The 22,021-nt window shown below is 43.3% G+C and overlaps 1 protein-coding gene across 2 annotated transcripts in view; it reads left to right on the top strand.

Moving 5' to 3' along the window:
* Window positions 1-22,021, top strand: part of MCM9 (minichromosome maintenance 9 homologous recombination repair factor) — a 1,342,783-nt gene that overhangs the window by 727,819 nt on the left and 592,943 nt on the right. For both annotated transcript variants that reach the window (XM_044074397.1, XM_044074388.1), the window contains exon 7: window positions 12,734-12,859. In XM_044074397.1, coding sequence (XP_043930332.1) covers window positions 12,734-12,859 — 126 coding nt within the window. The remainder of the gene's footprint in view (window positions 1-12,733; window positions 12,860-22,021) is intronic.

The following is a 22,021-nucleotide window of genomic DNA, read 5'->3' as shown; positions in this document are numbered from 1 at the left end:
GCCTGTCCTATTCCTCCATCAAGATACATGCATCAGCTATTTCTGCAGAATACAGCTTTGATCCACCTGTATTCTCGCACCTCTACTCAGGCAATTCCTCAGAGGAATCAAGAATGTAAAACCTCCTAGGAAACCACCACTACCAGCATGGGACTTAAATTTTGTACTAGAAAAATTGACACTCCCGCCATTTGAACCAGCAGGAACAGCGGATCTTCAACACCTATCATGGAAAACTGCTTTCCTCCTGGCAATTACTTCAGCAAGAAGGGTTTCAGAACTCCAGGCCTTAATGGCAGTACAACCCTTCCTGATCTTCCATCAAGATAGAGTGTCCATGAGAACTAATCCTACATTTATGCCAAAGGTGGTATCCAGAGTGTCCTTAAACCGGGCAATCCACCTACCTACCTTCTTTCCCAACCCACAGAACAGGGGGGAAAGGCTTCTACATACCTTGGATGTACATAGACAGTTACGCTACTACCTGGACAGAACCAAAGGTAACAGAAAAACTGACCAACTGTTGGTGGCCTATGCACAAGGAAGGGAAGGAAAAGCAATTTCCAAACAGACAATCTCCAAATGGATAGGAAATTGCATAAGATTCTGTTACTCCTACCATGGAAAACCAATGCCACAGAACATAAGACCTCATTCAACAAGAGCTACAGCCACTACCACAGCTTTCTTACGAGGAGTGGCAACCAAGGACATTATTGAGGCGGCTACTTGGACCTCCGTGCATACATTTGCCAAGCATTATAATTTACCTCTATATTCTAGATCCCGAGCAGGGTTTGCCACTGCTGTACTGCAAGGGATCCTAACTACACCATAATCCTTTCTTCCTCCACCCCTAGTTTAGCTATGGTATTCTACCCAGTTGTTATGACTGCAGATGCATCCATGAAGGACATAGTACAGTTTTGTACCTACCATAAATGTAGATGTCGAACTGGATAGCATCTGCAGTCAGGATTACCCACCCTCCTTCCCCTCTGTGGTACTCCTAGGGTATTTACATTCCTAATAGCTAGCTGGGGGGGAGTCTCTTATGGTGTATTTGTTTGTATATATGTACATACATACTTATTTTTTGTGATTGCCTTCTACCCTGTCTGCATACATTGGCATTTATCCAAATTTTAGCCTTCCAAGAGGGCAACTGGCATCTGGGGCAAGAAACACTGAAGAAAATGGCGTCGGCTGATGCCTTTATACCCGAAGACCAGCAGAGATGACGTCGGGTGAAGTGCGACATCAGCCGAAGCCGGACCCAGACTTTGGAATCCGGCTGACCGTAGGGCTGCCTGACGACAGGACAACCCAGTTGTTATGACTGCAGATGCTATCCAGTTCGGACATCTACATTTATGGTAGGTACAAAACTGTACTTTTCCAAGGCTTCTCCCAGAGGCAGGCCAGGTTTAGCTTCTGTTGGTGTCACTCCTAGTTCATCAGGATCTGTGCCCAAGAAGCACATGCTTAAAATGGCAGAAGATTTAATTACTTTGATTAGAGGTTCTTTGCCCCCTCCTGATAAGAGGCCTAGGGTAGAACCAGAGTTGGGGAGTTTTGAGCAGGCTTCGGATGTTTCAGAGTCTTCGGCTGAAGACTTGCAGGAGTACTCTCCTTATTCTGATTCTGATGCAGATGATTCGACTCCTTCTGCTTCTCCTCCAGAGGATTTTTCTTTTTCAGAGACTCTTCATTCCATGAGGGAGCATTTTAAGTGGGAAGGTCAGGACTTCTCTGATTCCAGGAAAAGGCTTAGGGAATTTTTGCTTTTACCCCAGCATAGGCCTTTGGCTATACCACCTGTTCTGAATGTTGTGGAAGATGTGTTTGCAGAGGCTTCACTTAATCCTGATTCTTTGCCTCCTGCTCCTGTTAAACCGGATAGGTATTACAGGGTGCCTGAGGCTCATAAATATCTTTATAAGAGTCCTAGGGCGGACCCAGAAACTGTTAGTCAGGGACCTAAGGGTGTCAAGGCCTCTGTTGTAAAACATCCGGTTCCTCCAGATAAAGAGGCCAGAGCTTTGGATAGATGGGGAAAGAAAGTCTATACTTCTTCCACCTTAGCTATGAGGGCTTTGAATTGCCAGTTTCACATGTTGAAATATCAAAACTATCTTCTTTCTCAATTGAAGTCTAAGGTAGATGCTCTGGAAGGCATTGAGTGTAAAGAATTACAAGATTTGGTACATGTCTCTGAACAAGTGGGTAAGCATTCTTTACAATGTGGTTTTGATGCTGTACAGGCCTCGTCTAGGGTGGCTGCCACTGGGTCAGTTCTTCGCAGGCACGCCTGGCTGAGGGATCAGAATTTATCTGACCATGTTAAGACAAGGATTTTGGATGCTCCTTTACAGTCTGATGTGTTGTTTGGTTCACCGGTGGAGTCAGTCTTGAAGAAAATGGAAGACAAGGCTAAGTCTATGCAGGCTGTTAAAGGTTTTTTGCAAGTTCAGCCTCCGAAGTTTAGTAGGAATTGGCCTGCTAAGGGGTGGACGTACCCTTCTTATGATTCACAGTCTAGGGGTAGATCTAGACGTGGCAGGGGCAGAGCTCAGAGCTCCTTCAGACCTAGAACAGGGAGTTCACCTGCACAATCTTCGGGTGAGGGCAGGGGCCAGTCCTTTCGTAAACAGGCCCAATGACCTACCTTTTCGGCTGCCAGATCCTTCTTGCCTGGCAGCACCTTTGGGAGGAAGGTTGGCACTCTTCAAGGAAAATTGGAGTTTGATTACCCAAGACAGATGGGTATTGGATATCATACACCAAGGTTACAAGTTTTATTTCCATACCTTGCCTCCTTTCAAAGGCATGCCGGACATTCCTCCTCAGCAAAGACTAGAGGCTCACAGACAAATTTCTCTGCTGCTTCAAATAGGGGCCATACAACCGGTCCCTCTGCCAGAAGTGGGCCTAGGATTTTATTCTCGCCTGTTCCTAGTACCAAAGAAGGGGAACACGTGGAGACCAATTTTGGATTTATCCATCCTCAACACTTATCTGGACATTCCCAAGTTCAAAATGTTGACGTTACAACAGCTTTTACCTCTGCTGGGCAAAGATCACTGGATGGTGACTCTGGACCTCAAGGAGGCTTACCTTCATGTTCCTATCAGGCTAAGTTGCAGGAAGTATCTGCGTTTTCGGGCTGGGACTACTCATTATCAGTTCTCTGCATTGCCCTTTGGCTTATCTACTGCGCCCAGAGTGTTCACGAAGGTTCTGGCTCCAGTGATAGCTTTCTTCAGGCTAAGAGGAATACAGATCTATCCTTATTTGGACGATTGCCTGATTCTGGCCCAAGGGAAGGACGAACTTCTTCATCATTTACAATATGTGATAGCAGTGCTAAGATGCCTGGGGTATTCTGTGAACGAAATAAAGTCCAGTCTAGTACCCTCTCAGGACATGTGCTTTCTGGGTGTGAGACTGAATACAGCATCCCAGATGGCCTTTTGACCCCGGACAAACAAAAGAATCTTTCTCTTTACTTCCATCAATTGTCTCATCAGTCCAGGCTGACTGCAAGGACAGTCCTTCAAGCCTTGGGGTTCATGGCATCTTGTATTCTGGTGCTTCCCAATGCCAAACTGCATATGAGGAAGCTACAATGGTATCTCAAAAATGTATGGACACAGCACTGCCAAGATATGGACACTGTCATTCAGATAATACCTTGCATTCAAAAGGAATTTTTGTGGTGGGCTCAGGAATGTCACCTAAACAAGGGACTCTCTGTGACCCGGCCAGAGGCGAGTCAGATTCTAACGACAGATGCCTCAGACAAAGCTTGGGGAGCTCATCTAAATGGAAAGTGGGTACAAGACACGTGGCCTGCCAGACTTCAACATCTACATATCAACTTGAAGGAGATGTTAGCAGTCCAATTTGCATTAATAGCTTTCAAGGATTTACTTCTTCCAGGGCAGGTGTTGGTTCTAACAGACAACACAACTGTCATGTGGTACATCAACAAGCAAGGGGGAACACATTCTTATCCTCTATGCAGACAAGCAATGATTTTGTGGGAGACTGCTCTCAGTTTACAGCTAAATCTTCAGGCAAGGTTTCTGCCGGAGCACAGAACTCCTTAGCAGATGTGTTGAGCAGACAAATTATGGATCCCCACAAGTGGAAATTGGATCCTCATGTATTTCAGAAATTGACAGTGTTTTGGGGAACTCCAGACATAGATCTGTTCGCTTCTCCACTAAACTACCAGCTGCCAAAGTTTTGCACAAAAAGGTTTCATCCCACAGCTTGGAAAGTGGATGCTCTTTCATTCAATTGGAGCAATCTTCATGTGTATGCCTTTCCACCTCTGCCTCTCCTCCCAAAGGTACTCCTGAAAGTCAGACAGGACAAGCCAAAGATGATTTTAATAGCTCCAGATTGGCCTCGACAGCACTGGTACCCATTACTGAGAAGTCTGGTTCGGGAGCCTCCATGGCCTTTGCCTTCGATTCCACACCTGCTGTCTCAGGAGAACAGTCATTTACTCAATGTCAAACTTCACTCTCTTCACCTAACAGCCTGGCATATTCTGTTTTAAACCCTGGAGGGTCTCAGCTTCCACAGCAAGTTTTGAATGTTATTTTGGAGGCCAGAAGGCCTAGTACAAGGAAAGTGTACGCAGATAAATGGAAGAGATTTTTATTTTGGAGTACAGCAAAGGAATTTGATGTTTCTAAGCCTAATTTAAGTGTGGCTCTTCAATATCTTACTGAGTTACTGGACAAAGGTTTGTCCTTCTCTTCTATTAAGGTTCATGCTGCAGCAATTTCTGCTCACTATGACTGTGACCCACCATTGTTTTCTCATCCTTTGTTTAAGCAATTCCTTAGAGGGCAAAGAATATAAGACCCCACGTAGAGCTCCTACTCCTGCTTGGGATCTCAATTTTGTGTTGGAGAAACTTACTCTACAACCTTTTGAGCCTGCAGCTACTGCCGAGTTGAAATATTTATCATGGAAGACTGCTTTTTGTTGGCCATTACCTCTGCGAGAAGGGTTTCTGAATTACAGGCCCTTATGGCGGTTGAGCCTTTCTTAATTTTCCATAAGGATAGGGTATCTTTGCACTAATCCTTCCTTTATGCCTAAAGTGGTTTCTAGTGTGGCTTTAAACCAAACTATTCATTTGCCTACTTTTTATGCAAACCCCAAAATAAAGGGAAAAGATTTTGCACACTTTGGATATACACAGGCAGTTGCGATATTATTTGAGCAGAACTAAAGGGTTCAGGCAGTCTCAGCAGTTATTTGTTTCATTTGCTTTGGGTTCTCAGGGCAAGCCTGTGTCAAAACAAACTATTTCTAAGTGGATTGGGTTTTGTATTGCTTTCTGTTATTCCCATCATGGTAAGGAGATTCCAGCTGGGATTAGGCCTCATTCCACTAGGGCTACTGCCACTTCTACAGCTTTTTAAGGGGGTGGCAACTAAAGATATTTTGGAGGCAGCTACTTGGAGTTCAGTGCATACTTTCTCTAAGCATTACCACCTTCCACTTTACTCTAAATCTAGGGCTGGTTTTGCCACTGCAATTTTACAGGGCATTTTGGCAGCTCCTACTGCTTTATAGTTTTGCCATCCTCCCTTACCTCTGCTTTGGGATTCTACCCAAGTGTAAGGACTGCAGCAATGTGAGATGAAGAACATAGTACAGTTTTGTACCTACCATAAATGTAGATGTTCGAAGATCCACATTGCTGCAGTCCAATTTACCCTCCCTCCTTCCCCTCTGTAGATAGAGGCGGTTGTGTGGTTTGGGTTGTGAATATTGTGGATATTGTATATTTTGTACATATGATTAGTGCAAGGGTGGTTGGTTGTTTTTTGCTATCTTTTGGTTTTGACCTTTCTTTTAGGGTCTTCTGACATCTGGGGCAAGAAAAGACTGAGGATATGACGTCGGTCATGCGCATTTGTACCCTGACGTCCTGATGTCAGTCTTAAGCGCCTTGACCGACATCAGCCTAATACTTTGATATTCGGGCCGACCGAGGACAGCGGACTACCCAAGTGTAAGGACTGCAGCAATGTGGATCTTCGAACATCTACATTTATGGTAGGTACAAAACTGTACTTTCTCTGCAGTTCCCTTTGGCTTATCTACTGCGCCGAGGGTATTCACAAAGTGTCTAGCTCCAGCCATTGCATTTTGCAGGCAGAGAAATATTTAAATATACCCATACCTGGACAATTGACTGATTCAGGCAGAAAGCCAGGACATGCTATTAAAATATATGTCATTTGTAAAGAAACTTCTAATCTTGCTGGGGTACACCATAAACGAAAAGAAATCTCATCTAGTACCCTGCCAACATATTGTATTCCTGGTAGCAAGCTTGAACACAACTTTCCAGAAGGCTTTCCTCACGCCAGAGAAACAAGTTTATTTGACAGCCTACTTCACACTACTGGCCACAAAGACCCAGGTATCTGCATGGAAAATTCTGCAAGCCCTGGGGTTCATGGCCTCTTGCATTGTACTAATTCCATATGCAAGACTGCATATGAGGAAACTACAATGGTATCTAAAAAGCCTATGGTGCCAACATTCTCAGGACCTGGAAACAATGATTACTATCATTCCTTGTATAATGACAGAGTTCCTTTGGTGGGCAGAGGCCTGCCAGCTCAACAAGGGGCTCCCTTTCAAATTACCCCCTGCCGCCCAAACCCTAACAGACGCATCAGACTATGAATGGGGGTCTCACTTGGCAGGGCAGTGCATTCAGGCAAATGGAACCTGAGTCAGATGCACCTGCATATCAACCAAAAAAATGTTAGCTGTACAGAATTCCCTGACAGCCTTCAAGGACCACATCCTTCCAGGACAATTATTGGTAAAGGCAGACAACACCACAGTTATGTGGTACATAAACAAGCAGGGGGGAACCCCACTCATGTACCCTCTTTGCAGACTAGCCATGGCTGTGTGAAACACAGCCTTGAGCTACCAAGTGCACCTACAAGCTCAATTCTTGCTAGGCAAGCCAAATTCACTGGAAGATGACCTAAGCAGAAATCTGATGGACCCACACTAATTGAAACTGGAACCAAAGATATTCAGTCTCTTGAGGAATAAAATGGGGGACTCCAGAGATAGATCTGTTTGCCTCCCACTGGAACTACCAATTGGACAAATTCTGCACAAGGACTCCCCACAGTCAGGCTTGGAAAGTGGATGCCCTGTCCTTTACCTCGGTTTATGCCTTTCCCCTTCTGCCTCTCCTCTTGAAGGTTCTGCTAAAGATCAAACAGGACAAACCAAGGGCAATGCTGATTGCACCAGACTGGCCACGCCAGCATTGGTACGCCCTCTTGCACAGTATGATACTGCTGGAGCCATGGCAGCTACCTCAGACACCTTCCCTGCTGTCCCAGCAGGCGGGCCATATTCTGCACCCTCAACTTCAAACCTTGAACTTTGCAGCCTGGCTAATCCCTTGAGCTCTCCAATAGCATCCCTCAGTAAGCAGTTGCTAGATGTTATTCTGGAAGCAAGGAGGTCTAGCACTAGAAATATCCTATGCTGAAAAGTGGAAAAGATACTGTTCCTGGAACCAAACTCAGGGGATGGGCACAATAGTGCCCAGCTTACCTCATATTCTTCAGTACTTAACAGAAATGCTCCACAAGGGCCTATCCTTGTCGTCCATTAAAATTCATGCCTCTGCCATTTCAGCACATTACAATACTGAACCACCCTCTTCTCTCACCCCCTGCTAAAACAGTTTCTCAGAGGGGCCAAAAATTTAAGACCGCCCCCCCAGACGAGCCCCTACTTCAGCCTGGGACCTTAACTTTGTGTTGGAAAAGCTCACTGTCCCCCCATCTGAACCAGCTGCAGAGTTGAAATTCCTTTCTTGGAAAATGGCCTTCCTTCTAGCCATCACTTCAGCAAGAAGACTGTCTGAATTACAGGCCCTCATGGCAGTGGAGCCCTTCATTATCTTCCATGCGGACAGGGTTTCCCTCAGGACCAATCTTTCCTTTATGCCCAAGGTGGTGTCTAGTGTGGCCCTAAATCGGTCCATTCATTTGCCTACCTTTTTCTCGAATCCACAAAACAAAGGTGAACGAATACTGCACTTTTTGGGCATGCACAGACAACTTAGATTTTATTTGGACAGGACCAAGCCTATCAGAATATCTGAACAGCTGCTAGTTGGCTTTGCTGCAAGGGCAGAGGCAAAGGCCATTTCAAAGCAAACCATTTCTAAATGGATAGCCCATTGCATTAATTTCTGCTGTAAGCACCATGAAAAAACTACCCCACTGGAGATAAGATCACATTCCACCAGGGCTACATCTACCTCTGCAGCCTTCCTCAGAGGAGTCCCTACCAGGGACATCCTAGAAGCTGCTACCTGGAGCTCTGTACATACCTTTACCAAGCATTACCACATGCCTATTTTTTCTAAATTCAGAGATGGTTTTGCCACTGCAGTCTTGCAGGGCTTAATAGCTGGCCCTAATGCTCTCTAAATGCCTCCTCCCTTCCTTAGCTTTGGGAATCAACCCAAATGTAATAACTGCAACAGTGAAACACAAAGAACATAGTACAGTTGTGTACACTTACCATAAATGTAGATGTTCGAGTGTTTTCACTGCTGCAGTCCTAGTTACCCACCCTCCAGCCCCCTAACGTCTCTTGCATCTACCTTCCTTCTTGTTTGGTGTATTTAAGCTTTCTAGTGTATTTGCTTTTTGTTGGAGGTGTAACCTAACATTTATTTGATTCCCATTATGGGGGCACCTGACAACTGGGGCAAGAAAAACTGATGTAATGGTGTTAGCTGCATGTTTTATACCCCTGATGACCTGACGTCATGGAAGAAGAGAGAGCATCCGATACAGAAATCCAAGACTTTGATAGTCAGGCCGGCTGAGGGCTACCTGCAGGCAGATAACCCAAATGTAATGAGTGCAACAGTGAATACACTCGAACATCTACATTTATGGTAAGTGTACACAACTGTACTTTCTCTAGCTTCCTCTAGGTATGTATTCAGACAGAATGCAATTTTCTCTAACTTACATATTGACATGTAATGACATATACCCAAATCTTAGTGCAGCACCATTGACTTGGATGCTTCTGTGGTTGGAACTCTCTACATCTCCATCAGGTGGGAGAAGTCTTTTCTCGGTATGTCGAAGAGGCATACTTTATCAGGACAGATCTGGACGTACCTTTGCTTGACCATTACTAATTGCAGGGAGGACAGAGGAGGGGCTTGCATTGACATTCCAGGTAAGGATAGAGAATTGAGTCAAGGCTTGGATGCTTTTACAGCTCCTGGGCCTAATGAAGACCACTGTCTTCACAGTGTCTTTTGGATGCAAGAGGATATAGCCATTACAATGGACTTTGAGGTACCACTGATTGCAGAATTGTATGGTCCTAGTCATCAGGCTTTAGAGTTGTAGAATTTCCTCCACAGTCTGATTTGAATTGGAATCTGTTCCTTCATTTGAATCCACTGCAGTTTACAGAGACCAGTCCTTTGGAGAGTTAAGGAGCCTATCTTTGCTCCTTCAAGGTTTAATGTAAGAGTAAATTTGCCAGAAGAGGAGGTTCAATATTAACAAGCTAGATCGATGATAAATGCTTTTTGCTGTGAAAGCTTAAAAGGAGAAGCTTATGCCAGAGCCCCATCATGATCTGTTCTAACAACCATTCCATCGTGTGATACTTAATGCAAGTGGCATGCATTTTTAACCCCTATGCAGAGAAGCTGTTGGGAGCTTGCAGAGGGCCATAGCCAGAAGTTTCACTTTCATATCCAAGGAGAAGTGAACATTCTGGCATATTTTAGGAAATGCTTCTTCATTTCTGTAGTACAGTTTAGAATTTTGGTGAGAACGCAGTATTTTTACCTTTTCGAGATCTTTTGGGGTTGTAGCATCCCATCACTTTGCCATCTTGTAGAATATAGTCTATTATATATTCTGCTTCGTTCTGTTAGCAAAGGGAAGCTGATGCTGAGTGCATTTTCCATTAAGTGTCAGAGAAGGCACTGCACTTGTACACCATCCACCAAGAACTATGATTACATGTGAAACTGCAAACTTCAGGAAAAAAAATTATCAGTGTTTCTCCTTGGACTCTGGCTAAGAAGGCTCTATGTAGTCTCTCATTTCCTTGGAAGTACAGATAACAAACCAAGCAGTCATCCTCCCTCATTAGGGAGAGCAACTGACTTCACCTTAGGCCATGGCTTCTGGAGTGGAACCTTTGTTTTTGTTGGATAATTCGGTGGTGTCATAGTAACTGATGCATTCAAGGAAGCCTTTCACTTATAAAATATTCCTCTAATAAAGGAAAGAGGTTCATCATCTGGGCAGAGAAGTATCCTGTTATCTCATTCATTTAGCCTGCAGGGTTTTCAGGCTGATTAAAGACACCTACATGATTTTGAGTCTCTTCTGTCAGTGTGTACATACCCACAGCATTTTGCCCATAATGATCTTATAGAGAGTAGGACCGCAGACCTAGTACAGGAAATTCAACTAGTCTCTTAAAGTGCTCTAATCACTGCCTGTCTTCAAGGAGACCCTTGTGTCCTAGTGACTTGAGTCTCACGACTGACAAAACTATATGTGCTCTGTGTGAGCAGCTCTGATGTTTATCTCTTGAACGACTCTCGTCTGTGCTGTTAGTATCTCAAGAACTTCAGACTTTTTCTGTTGAAAAAATTGTTTGGTCTTACAAATGGATTGTGATTCCGTTAATAATAACCAACATTTTTCCTGGATGTGATGTCAATTAATTTAATATCAGTGTCATTTTTGTGTGTGTTTGGGGGGGGGGGGGGTTCAGGTGAGAAATAACCTTTCATTTTGGCTATGCATTTTCAGTTCAGGTTTTACCTGAGGAGAGTGCATGAGCTTAGGAAACCTGAACAGATGTCAGTTTCCTTTGTACCACAGAGCAGAGGGGTTTGCAGTTGCTAAGCATACCCTTTCCAAGTGGGTTTGTTAATTGCTTTATGTTTTGTCATCAGACAACTAATCACCCACTGTAAAATACTGCTGTCAAAAGCTACACTTCCAAGGGTGTAGCAGCCCCAAGTGTTTGCTTCAAGAGTGGGTCCATCTTGCGCATTTGGAACACAACTGCCATTTTAGTCATCACATTCCATTTTGGGTGGTGACAGAGAATGTGTTCCCTTTGATACTTCAGTGCGTCAGAGTTTCACATTCTGACCGTTTGTCTTTTGGTAGTTCTCTGTCTTTGGCCTCTCAGGACATTTTGTGGTACTGGTTGAGATTTATCCAAACAATTCATTCAGTGTAGAGAACTGATATCAAATATATGGTGTGTACTCGGTGTATTAGTTGATCTGTGAGGTAGTTCTCTACCCTGGGGGGTTTATTACTATATCCTGTCGTTTGCCTTCTTCGAGTGATAACTCCCTAGATGAGCTATACTATCTGGTTTTGACAAAGCCTCCTATAATCCCATACTGGCTGCATGCCAACTGAGTGTTACAGAATTCCATAAGGCCAGGGCAGTTAATTGGCTGAAATGCTGTCTGCCACTATATGTATAATAGCTGAAACTGAAACTCAGAAAACATGTCCTTTCATTTTAATAATGTACATCTTCCACTATTACCATATTGTGCCATTGTAAACTAGAACTAGCAAACGCATCAGCTTTCATACCACAGATGCTTCTTCCATAATCCCAAACAATGCTGAATGAAAACTAGAATTTTCCAAGTGCCTTGGCTGGCAGCCCCTCCTCCTAAAATCGGTATATGCAGTTTTGAAGCTGTGCATGGGTGAAAATTTCATAGAGACTGGTGATGCATCCACTCACTACACTGCACCTGTTAATCATTTTGTGTTTGGCACTTGCAATGATGATAAACTCTATATATCTGTTATTGTTTGCTCTATGTAAACACATTAGGGCATCAGTTGTAGTGCTTTCTTATTTGTTGTGATATCTGGTTTTGTGTTATGGGTTGACAAGGTTTTGAATCTGAAATGGATTCTTTTACTTCTTAGTGCTATTGAGTGTATCCCAGATTTACACCTTTTGTATTGTAGACTTCTTAATTCATCTGTGTGCGGTGGTGGTGCTGCGGTAGCGTTGTTGCCTCACAGTTAGACATTGCCCGTTCGATTCTCAGTTAGAGTGTCTTTTGTGTAGCGACATGCGTGAATGGGAGTTCCTTCGTTGAAGGTTGTGCGTTAGGCCTGGCAAGCCAGTGCGTAAAAATCTACTGCCAATCATTAGTGGACCGGAGTTCTGCTGTGACGACCCCTAACGGGGAAAAGCTGAAAGACACAGACAAACAAATTCATTGTCTGTGACAAGTGCACAGTGATCATGTGGAAGTAATTAAACGTACAAAGTATGCTGAAGAAAACATTTAAAAATCTTGAGCTCACATATTATTAAAAGTAATACAAAGGAAAGGAAGTGTATATAATGCAGGTAGCAATGTAAAGTAATTCCTGAGCAGCTTTATTTTATTCATGTTTCCTTTCAGCAGTGTATTTTGATTATCTAACATTTGGCAATTTTAGCACAATGCTGTTTTGTAATATGGCTCATGGCTGCCATCTGCTGGTGCAATCTATGCAGTAACCACTGCAAAATTCCTTTCTAGCCTGAAAATGGTTTTGTAGATCATGCCACCTTCTGATATCATTTGTAACTTTCCTTTATTTTATCTGTGTTTAAGGACGTAGTGAAATTCTTGCCAGCCTGTGTCCTCAAGTCTTTGGGATGTATGTTGTCAAGTTAGCAGTTGCCATGGTGCTGGCTGGAGGAGTACAGAGAATTGATACAGCAGGCACAAAGGTCAGAGGTGAGTGGTCTTGTCTGTTTTAATAAAATCTGAACAGGTAACCTGCTCCTGTTCAAAAATGTTTTTTTTTCTGTTTTAATCAGTTTACTTATGTGCTTGGTGCAGCCACTTTGACATTTTTTTTAACAATTACATTTTCATTGGATAATCATAATATGTATTGTGGAGCAGAGTGTCTATCCAAATGGATTAAACTGAAACTTGAACTCTAATACAGAGAGTTGAAGTATAGAATAGATAGCATCCATATGAACTATTGTTTCAGTTTCTCACTTGCTGATAGAACTTTTTTAAACACAGGACATCAGAGACAAGTAAATCAATACCCAATCACAAATTGTGTTCATTTATGGTTAATTATTTATACAGTTCACCTCTGCTTCTTATCCCCATCCCTTACCTGCCTTTAACAGATGCCTACATTTTTAGTACATAAGTGCTGTACAGAAATGGGAATTTTCTGTATTGAAAAAAGGCAGCTAAGTATTGCACCATTTTTGCTTCCAGTAAAGCTACTTTATAAGCAGTTAATTTGAATGTCACATCAGCCAGTTTGGTTATATTTTGGATATATATTTATATATATATATATATATATATATATATATATATGTGTGTGTATATGTATGTACATATTTTAAAGAGAGTAATAATTACTGCAAGCCTTTTACAGCCACTGCCTAGCCTCTCTCTACAGTTTAGGACTTCAGCATACTGACACGCAAGTTTCCAGCATGCAACAATCTAGCAGCATTTTGTATGCTTTCTACCTTCCAGTTTAGCTTAGAACATATTTTGGAGCACCTAGCCAATCTTTAACAATGTTTGCTTATGTACTAGTAAAATTTATCTAAAACACTAATATTAACATTGCTCAAACATAATGAACACAGGAGGTAGTCTTCTAAACATCCGTATCAGTAAACACAACCTGTCCAGAGAGGCTTAAATGTGACACAGAACACAAGTAGATACTACTAACATTCTTTACTTGAAATAATAAACCATTCTTGGTAGCAGTAGCCCACCCCCAGCCCCAGTATTTCTCCCCAGATTTTAATTCTTTATTCTTTTATATCCTAACTTCAAGCCCCAAACATAAAAAGCTACCCATACTTGAAGTTTCTACCTTACTCTGAGTCTCATTCTAGTGACATTATGGAATAAATAGCAAACTTGGGACTCCACCAGTCCAAACCTGGTTTCCAGCAACTACTCTCATCTTCATAGGTAGGTACTAGGCTATCTGCCCAAGGGCATTTATAAGCCTAGCCAGAATGTGTCGGCTTTTGCCTCCCTTTTAAATTAGTTTCCCGTGCCTCTGTCTAGCAGGGCCGTTGAAGTGATCCCAGGGGTAAATTTACGATTTCCCATCCACTCGTCAATATTTCTTTTGAAGAGAGTCAGTGAAGGGCTCTGCCTAACATAAATTGGGATTCTATTCCAGAGCGAGAGAAGTCTCTGGGACAGGAATCTGTCTCTCCAGCATGCCCTGTTTATTATTGTGCTGAGGTTTAACCCGCTGGAGCATTTGGCTGTAAGAGATTTGGTTTTCTTACTAATCACCAACAACCCCTCATTAACCTCCAACAATTACACTCCTCCACCTTGATTCAGTGGCTGTTCACCTATCAACTTTAACATCCTTAACCATTTTCTTAGATTCATTCCAACATACTTCTTTCAGGCCAAAAACCTGACACAAATATTGAAGACCTCCAATTCCACCTATCATCTTCAGTTGATCTGACATTCTGTCCCTACATAGTCCCAGCAAAGCCATTCTAGAACCAACTCCAACCCTCCAACAACTAAATAATTGAATGTTTCGCAATACAGCTTGATTTCACCAGCATAACAACAGCTTTGTTATAACAAAGAATTCAAAGGTCTTCTCAAACTAAGACATGAAGCCTAGCATGCCTAGAAACAAAACCCTTCTCTAGAGAATTGTACAGACTTCCCCTCTCTCTGCAGTATGAGCAAACGAGCCGTCTGTAGGCACAGAATAAATGGCTACAAAACCACACAACTGTCCCACCTGGGCAAACCAAAATGTCTCTATCAAGAGATTAGCCATTTGACTAGTTGGAAGATGTCTGGCATTACTCCTATTCCTGATGCTGTTCCGTGCTCTAAATACATACTTCTATGCTTTGACATCTTCACAGAACTCAGTCACTTCTCAGATACCTCTTCAGACCATCCCTCTAACTCCTACTCCTTTTCATTCCTCCACCATTCATTACACCATTCTGCCTTAAAAAAACTTTCAGATAAAGACAGTGGATCCATACTAAAAAAAAAAAATCCTGTCAGATGCCCCCCTAAGGGTCTGATAATCTCTTGCGTTAGTTAAATTTCTCACTGCAAAAACATTTTTACATTGCCTCTACACTTCATTTGTAATCTCTGCTTAACATAGATCATCATGCCTAATATCTGGAAAACTGCTCTATTCAAACCTCTTCCAAAACAGTCAAAACCAGAAAAATCTCCTACTTTCAGACCATCTTCATTCTCCCTACCCTTGGAAAAATTCCTGAAAAACTAATTTGTAATCAACTTTCTGCCTACATTCAACAATTCCACTTTCTGTCATTGAAACAGCATGGCTTCTTGTCCTGTAGCAGTACCATGACTGCACTGTGGACCCTCACCAGTGAGGTCCTCTTAAGCATGCATAAGAGAAGCATTACTTGTATCCTCTTCCTTTACCTCAGTAAGGCTTTTGACCTGGTTGATCACCCACTCACTCTTGCCACTCTAAAAGACATTGGAATCAGATGTTTTTGTGTTTCACTGTTGCAGTCATTACATTTGGGTTATCTGTTTGCTGTAGCCCTCAGTCGGCCTGATTAAAAAAGTCTTGGGTCCTACGTCGGTTGCTGTCTCTTCTTCCGTGACGTCAGGTCATCAGGGGTATAAAACATGCAGCCGACGTCATTACATCAGTCTTTCTTGCCATGCGGTGCCCGAAGCAGAAGCAGTTCTCAAGTGCCGGTCGGCCGACTTCTGAAATTTTTGTTTTCGAGTTTCAGAACCGAAGTCTTCAACTAAAAGCAAAGTACTCCGTTGGGGAAACTATTTCTTGCTCTAATCTGATGTCAGTAAAAATTAATAATTGCATTTCTTGTGGAAAGCAAACACTTCATAAAGATTTTCATTCGTACTGTATTCCTTGCCTAGGCCCTGACCACGGCGTACCTTACTGTCAGTTTTGTGCCTTATTTAAACCATGAACTATCCATCGTCGGTATATTTGCACTTCTAAATATTTTTGTGCTCTGTTCAATTATCCTGATATGTCTTCGGTAAGCCATTGGACTACCGACATTCCGAAAAAACGCAAAGATAAAGACAGAGACAGGCTACCTAGTTCGCCGGTACTCAATGAGGCGCTTCTGCAGCCCCTGATACCTGCTACTTCAGATTCGCAGGCTTGTACTGAGACCCATTCGGAGTCCAGTATGCCGCGAGATGCTTCAACTGTGGAACCTGTGGATGTCTCTACCTTGGATGGGTCCAGAGCCGCTGTGCAGGCACCGGCTTCTGAGGGGTGTTTTCAGGCCTACTGACTTGCATATTAAACCAACGCCATCTTCTTCTTCAAGGCTTAAAACTCGAACCATGCCTAGAAAACTGACGCCCAGACTGCATGGTCAGGCCTCTATGCCTAAAAAACAAATGATAAGAATGACTGAAGATCTTATTACTTTAATCAAGGGAAGCCATCCTTCCCCCTCTAAGAGACCTAGGACTGAGTTTGCTTATGATACTTCTGACCAGGATTCTGAAATTTCTGTTTCCTCTGATGATCAGGATTTACCCTTGTCTACCTATGAGGATTCTGATGCTGAGGACTCTATTCCCTCTGCTTCCCTCCAGAGGATTTCTCGTTTGGTGAAACCTTGCATACTCTCAGGGAGTATTTTCATTAGGAAAGTCAGGATTTCTCTGATTCAAAAAAGAGGCTTAGGGATTTCTTACTCCTGCCCCAGCACAGGCCTTTAGCTATACCTCCTGTACTGGACATTGTTGATGATGCCTTTTCGGAATCTAGCATGGCCCCTGACTCTTTACCTCCTGCTTCCAGAAAACCTGATAGATATTACAGGGTTCCTGACTCTCACAAGTTCCTTTTCAAAAATCCTACTGCGGATCCTGAAACAGTTTCACAGGGACCCAAGGGCATTACAGCTACTACTGCCAGTAATCTTACCCCCTCTGATAGAGACTCCAGGGCGCTGGATAGATGGGGTAAAAAGGTATACACTTCTGCAACTTTGGCCATTAGGGCCTTGAATTGTCAGTTTCATATGTTAAAGTATCAGCTGCATATTATTGGATTGCTTAAACAGAAAATTATGTTTCCTGATTATGCTGAAAATAAGGATTTACAGGATTTAATGCATTCTGCTGAACAAGTTGGTAAACATACATTGCAATGTGGTTTTGATTCACTAGAGGCATCTTGCAGGGCTGCGGTAACTGGGTTTGTATTTAGAAGGCATGCTTGGCTTAAGGAGCAATCCTTGCCAGATCATGTTAAAGCGAAATTACTGGATGCTGTCTTAAATCTGGACCACCTGTTTGGCAACAGGACAGAAGAAGTTCTTAAAAAGATGGAGGAAAAAGCTAAATCTATGCAGACTGCTAAAGATTTTTTACAGGTCCAACCTCCAAGATTTAGTAGGCATTGGCCTTCTAAGAACTGGTCTTTTCCTGCCTCTTCCAGACCTTCTCAGTCCAAACCCAGATCCAGCAGAGCACCCAGGCTTCAGTCCCAGGTGTCGCACAGGACTAAACAGTGGGGGGCCTCCACTTCCAAATCTGGGAGTAACCCCCCCCCCCCATGGTAAACTGTCTCTATGACTTCTTTTTAAAACTTCCAAGCACTTCTGAACTGACTGCCCCTTTGGGGGGAAAGATTGAACTTCATGCAAAGAACTGGGGACTCATTACCCAGGACAAATGGGTTTTAAATATAGTGTCCCAAGGATACAGATTTCACTTCCACACATTACCAACTCCATGCGGTTGGCCGGATCTACTTCCAAATCAGTGGGCAGAGGCCCAAAAGGAAGTACTCTCTCTTAAGCATAGGGGCTATTCATTTGGTACCAGAAGAAGAAAAGGGACAAGATTTCTACTCAAGATGTTTCCCAGTACCTAGAAAAGACAATTCATGACATCCTATCCTGGACCTGCCTGCTCTAAACACCTTTTTAGTGATTCCAAAATTCAAGATGCTGACTCTTCACCAGTTGCTTCCTATGGTAAGCAAGGATGCCTGGTTGGCAACACTAAATTTAAAGGAAGCATACCTGCACATCCCAATCAGGGAATCTAGCAGAAGATACCTACGCTTCAAAGCAGGCTACACGCACTACCGGTTCTCTGCACTGCTCTTTGGCTTATCTACTGCACCCAGGGTATTCACAAAGTGCCTAGCTCCAGTCATTGCATTTTGCAGGGAAAGAAATATTCAAATATACCAATACCTGGAAGATTGTCTAATTCAGGCAGAAAACCAGGACATACTTTTGAATCATCTGGCTTTTGTACAAAGGGTGCTAACTTGTCTGGGGTACACCATAAATGAAAAGAAATCACACCTGGTACCCTGTCAACAAATTATATTCCTGGGAGCAAGCTTGAATACAACTTCCCAGATGGCTTTCCTCACGCCAGAGAAACAAATTCACTTGACAACCTACTTAAAACAAGTGGCCACAAAAACCCTGCTGTCTGCAAGGCACATACTACAAGCCCTGGGTTTCATGGCCTCCTGCGTTCTTCTAATTCCATATGCAAGACTGCATATGAGGAAACTACAGTGGTATCTAAAAAGCCTATGGTGTCAACATTCTCAGGGTCTAGAAGCAGTGATTCCTGTCATTCCTTGTCTACACCTAGAGTCCCTTTGGTGGGCAGAGGTCTGCCACCACAACAAGGGACTACCATTCACACTAACCCCTGCCGCCCAATCCCTAACAACAGATGCATCAGACCGTGCATGGGGGGCACACCTGGCAGGGAAGTGCATTCAGGGCAAATGGATCCCAATTCAAATGCACCTTCACATCAATCATAAAGAAATGTTAGCTGTACAGAATGCTCTGACAGCCTTCAAAGACCACATTCTTCCAGGACAATTAATGGTAAAGACGGACAACACCACTATTATGGGGTGCATAAACAAGCAGGGAGGGTACACATTCCTACCCCCTCTGCAGACTAGCCATGGCATTGTGGAACACAGTCTTGAGCTACCAAGTGCATCTACAAGCTCAGTTCCTGCCAGGAAAACAAAATACACTGGCAGACGGACTATGCAGAAACCTCATGGACCCACATGAATGGAAACTGGAACCAAGAATTTTCAACATGTTGACAAGCAAATTGGGGAGCCCGGATATAGACCTGTTTGCCTCCCCCCAGAACTATCAATTGGAAAAATTTTGTGCAAGGACTCCCCACAGACAAGCTTGGAAGGTGGATGCTCTGTCATTCAGCTGGAAAAAACTATCAGTTTATGCCTTTCCTCCTCTGCCTCTGCTCTTCAAAGTACTACTAAAGTTCAATAAACAAACCAAAAGATGATTTTGATTGCACCAGCCTGGCCACGCCAACACTAGTACCCCCTCCTGCGCAGTGTGTCACTGCTGGCCCCATGGCACCTGCCTCAGACTCCTACCCTGCTGTCTCAGCAGGAGAACCAGATTCCCCACCCTCCGCTTCAAACATTGAATCTAATTACCTGAGCTCTCCTTTACCATCCCTTTGTAAACCAGTGATGGATGTCATTTTAGAGGCAAAGGGGCCTAGTTCTAGAAAATCTTATGCTGAAAAATGGAAAAGATTCTGTGCCTGGAACCAATCTCAAGGGATGAGCACAGCAGTGCGCAATTTACCTCAGATTTTACAATACTTAACTGAGATGCTTCACAGGGGCCTGTCTTTTTCCTCAATAAAAATTCACGCCTTAGCCTTTTCAGCTCATTATAACACAGAACCTCCCCTCTTCTCTCATCCACTGCTCAAGCAGTTCCTCAGAGTGGCCAAAAAATTTAAGACCACCCAGGAGAGCTCCAACTCCAGCCTGGGACCTTAACTTTGTATTGGAGAAACTCACCCTTCCTCCTTTCGAGCCAGCTGCTACTGCAGATTAAAATTCCTTTCTTGGAAAACAGCTTCCCTTTAGCCATCACTTCAGCAAGAACAGTATCTGAATTACAGGCTCTTATGGCAGTGGAGCCTTTTATCATCTTTCATGCAGACAGGGTGTCCCTCAGGACCAATCCCTCTTTCGTGCCAAAGGTGGTATCCAGTGTGGCCTTTAATCAGTCCATTCATTTGCCAACCTTCTTTCCTAATCCATAGAACAGAGGGGAATGGATACTGCACTCCTTAGATGTGCGCAGACAACTTAGATTCTACTTGGACAGGACTAAACCTCAAAGGAAGTCTGAACAACTGCTGGTGGCAATTGCTGCAGGGACAGAGGGGAAGGCTATTTCAAAGCAAAACATTTCCAAATGGATAGGCCATTGCATTAATTTCTACTATAAGTACTATGAATAACCTATCCCACAGGGGATCAGACTCCACTCAACCAGGGCTGCTTCTACATCCTTTCTCAGAGGCGTACCTACCAGGGACATCCTAGAAGCTGCTACCTGGAGTTCTGTACATACTTTCACCAGTCATTATCATTTGCCAATTTTCTCTAAATCCAGAGCTGGCTTTGCCACTGCAGTTTTGCAGATCATTATAGCTGGTCCTAATGCTATCTAAATTCCTCCTCCCATCCTTAGCTTTGGGAATTTACCCATATGTGATAACTGCAGCAGTGACACACGAAGAACATAGTATAATTGTGTACACTTACCATAAATGTAGATGTTTGAGTGTATTAACTGTTGCAGTCCTGGTTACCCTCCCTCCAGCCCCCTGACCTTTTTTGGCTGTACCTCTTCTCAATGCTTAAAAACTTTTTGGTGTATTTGCTTTTTTGTTTGAGGTATAACCTTGTATATTTATAGATTTAATTGCTTCCCATTAAGGGGGCACCTGACATCTGGGGCAAGAAAAACTGATGTAATGACGTCGGCTGCATGTTTTATACCCCTGACGACCTGATGTCACGGAAGAAGTGAGAGCAACCGACGTAGGACCCAAGACTTTGTTAATCGGGCCGACCGAGGGCTACTGCAAGCAGATAACCCAAATGTAATGACTGCAACCGTGAATACACCCGAACATCTACATTTATGGTAAGTGTACACAACTGTACTTTCTGATCATATATCCTGGTTACATAACTTTCTGTCCAACAGATTCTTTAGGATCCAAATAGGGTTTTCAGTATCATTTACCTTGTTGATAATACACCCCTAAGAGTTGACCCTCTGGTCAGGAATCTGGGTGCACACTTAAACAGTAGCCTTAGCTTCGACCACCATGTGGCCACAATGATGAAGAAATCCTTTTATGTTGCACAACTTATAAGTAAGGGCATGGCATTTAGGTCCAGAGAGGTTATTATCCCACTTTACTCTGGAATTATCAGACCAGTTATAGAGTACAATGCTCCCTTTGGTATGCACATGACTAGGCATATGCAGCAGCTAGAGTGACCTCAAAGGTTCCTTACAAAAAAAAAAAAATAGAAGGTATAATAAACCTGCCGTATGCAAAGCGCCTTCCCTCTACTCAGTCTCCTATAGATTGTTGCTGGGTGATCTATGCCTGGCTTACAAGGCATCCGCAAAACTCACACTTATGAATCTCCTAAATATTCATAAGTCAAGAGTACCAGAAATACAAGGTCTAGGGAATTTGGTCTGGGACATAAACAGAACATGCTGGAGGGACTGATAATAGGTAACAGAGACACTACCCCTCTTATGGAACAGGCTTCCCATCCATGTGAAGCTGAGGTTGTCTATTACTTAAGCTTAAGCATAACCTAGACAAGTGGATGGGGAATAAGAAATTTACACTGGGCCTGGCACTCATGTCCCGTATGGACAGAAGTAGCTTATAAATGCCTGGCCCTCATTCTTCTGTTTGGATGCAGGACATTGTTATTCTTTTGGAAAAACTTGGCTAGGCTTACAAAGGCCCTTTGGGTCGTCAGCCAAGTCACAGTTTATG

This window comes from Protopterus annectens, chromosome 1.part1 (genome assembly GCF_019279795.1).
Source record: "Protopterus annectens isolate FY-2018-M chromosome 1.part1, PAN1.0, whole genome shotgun sequence".
Lineage (NCBI taxonomy): Eukaryota > Metazoa > Chordata > Ceratodontiformes > Protopteridae > Protopterus > Protopterus annectens.
This window is presented reverse-complemented; position numbering and strand designations above follow the sequence as displayed.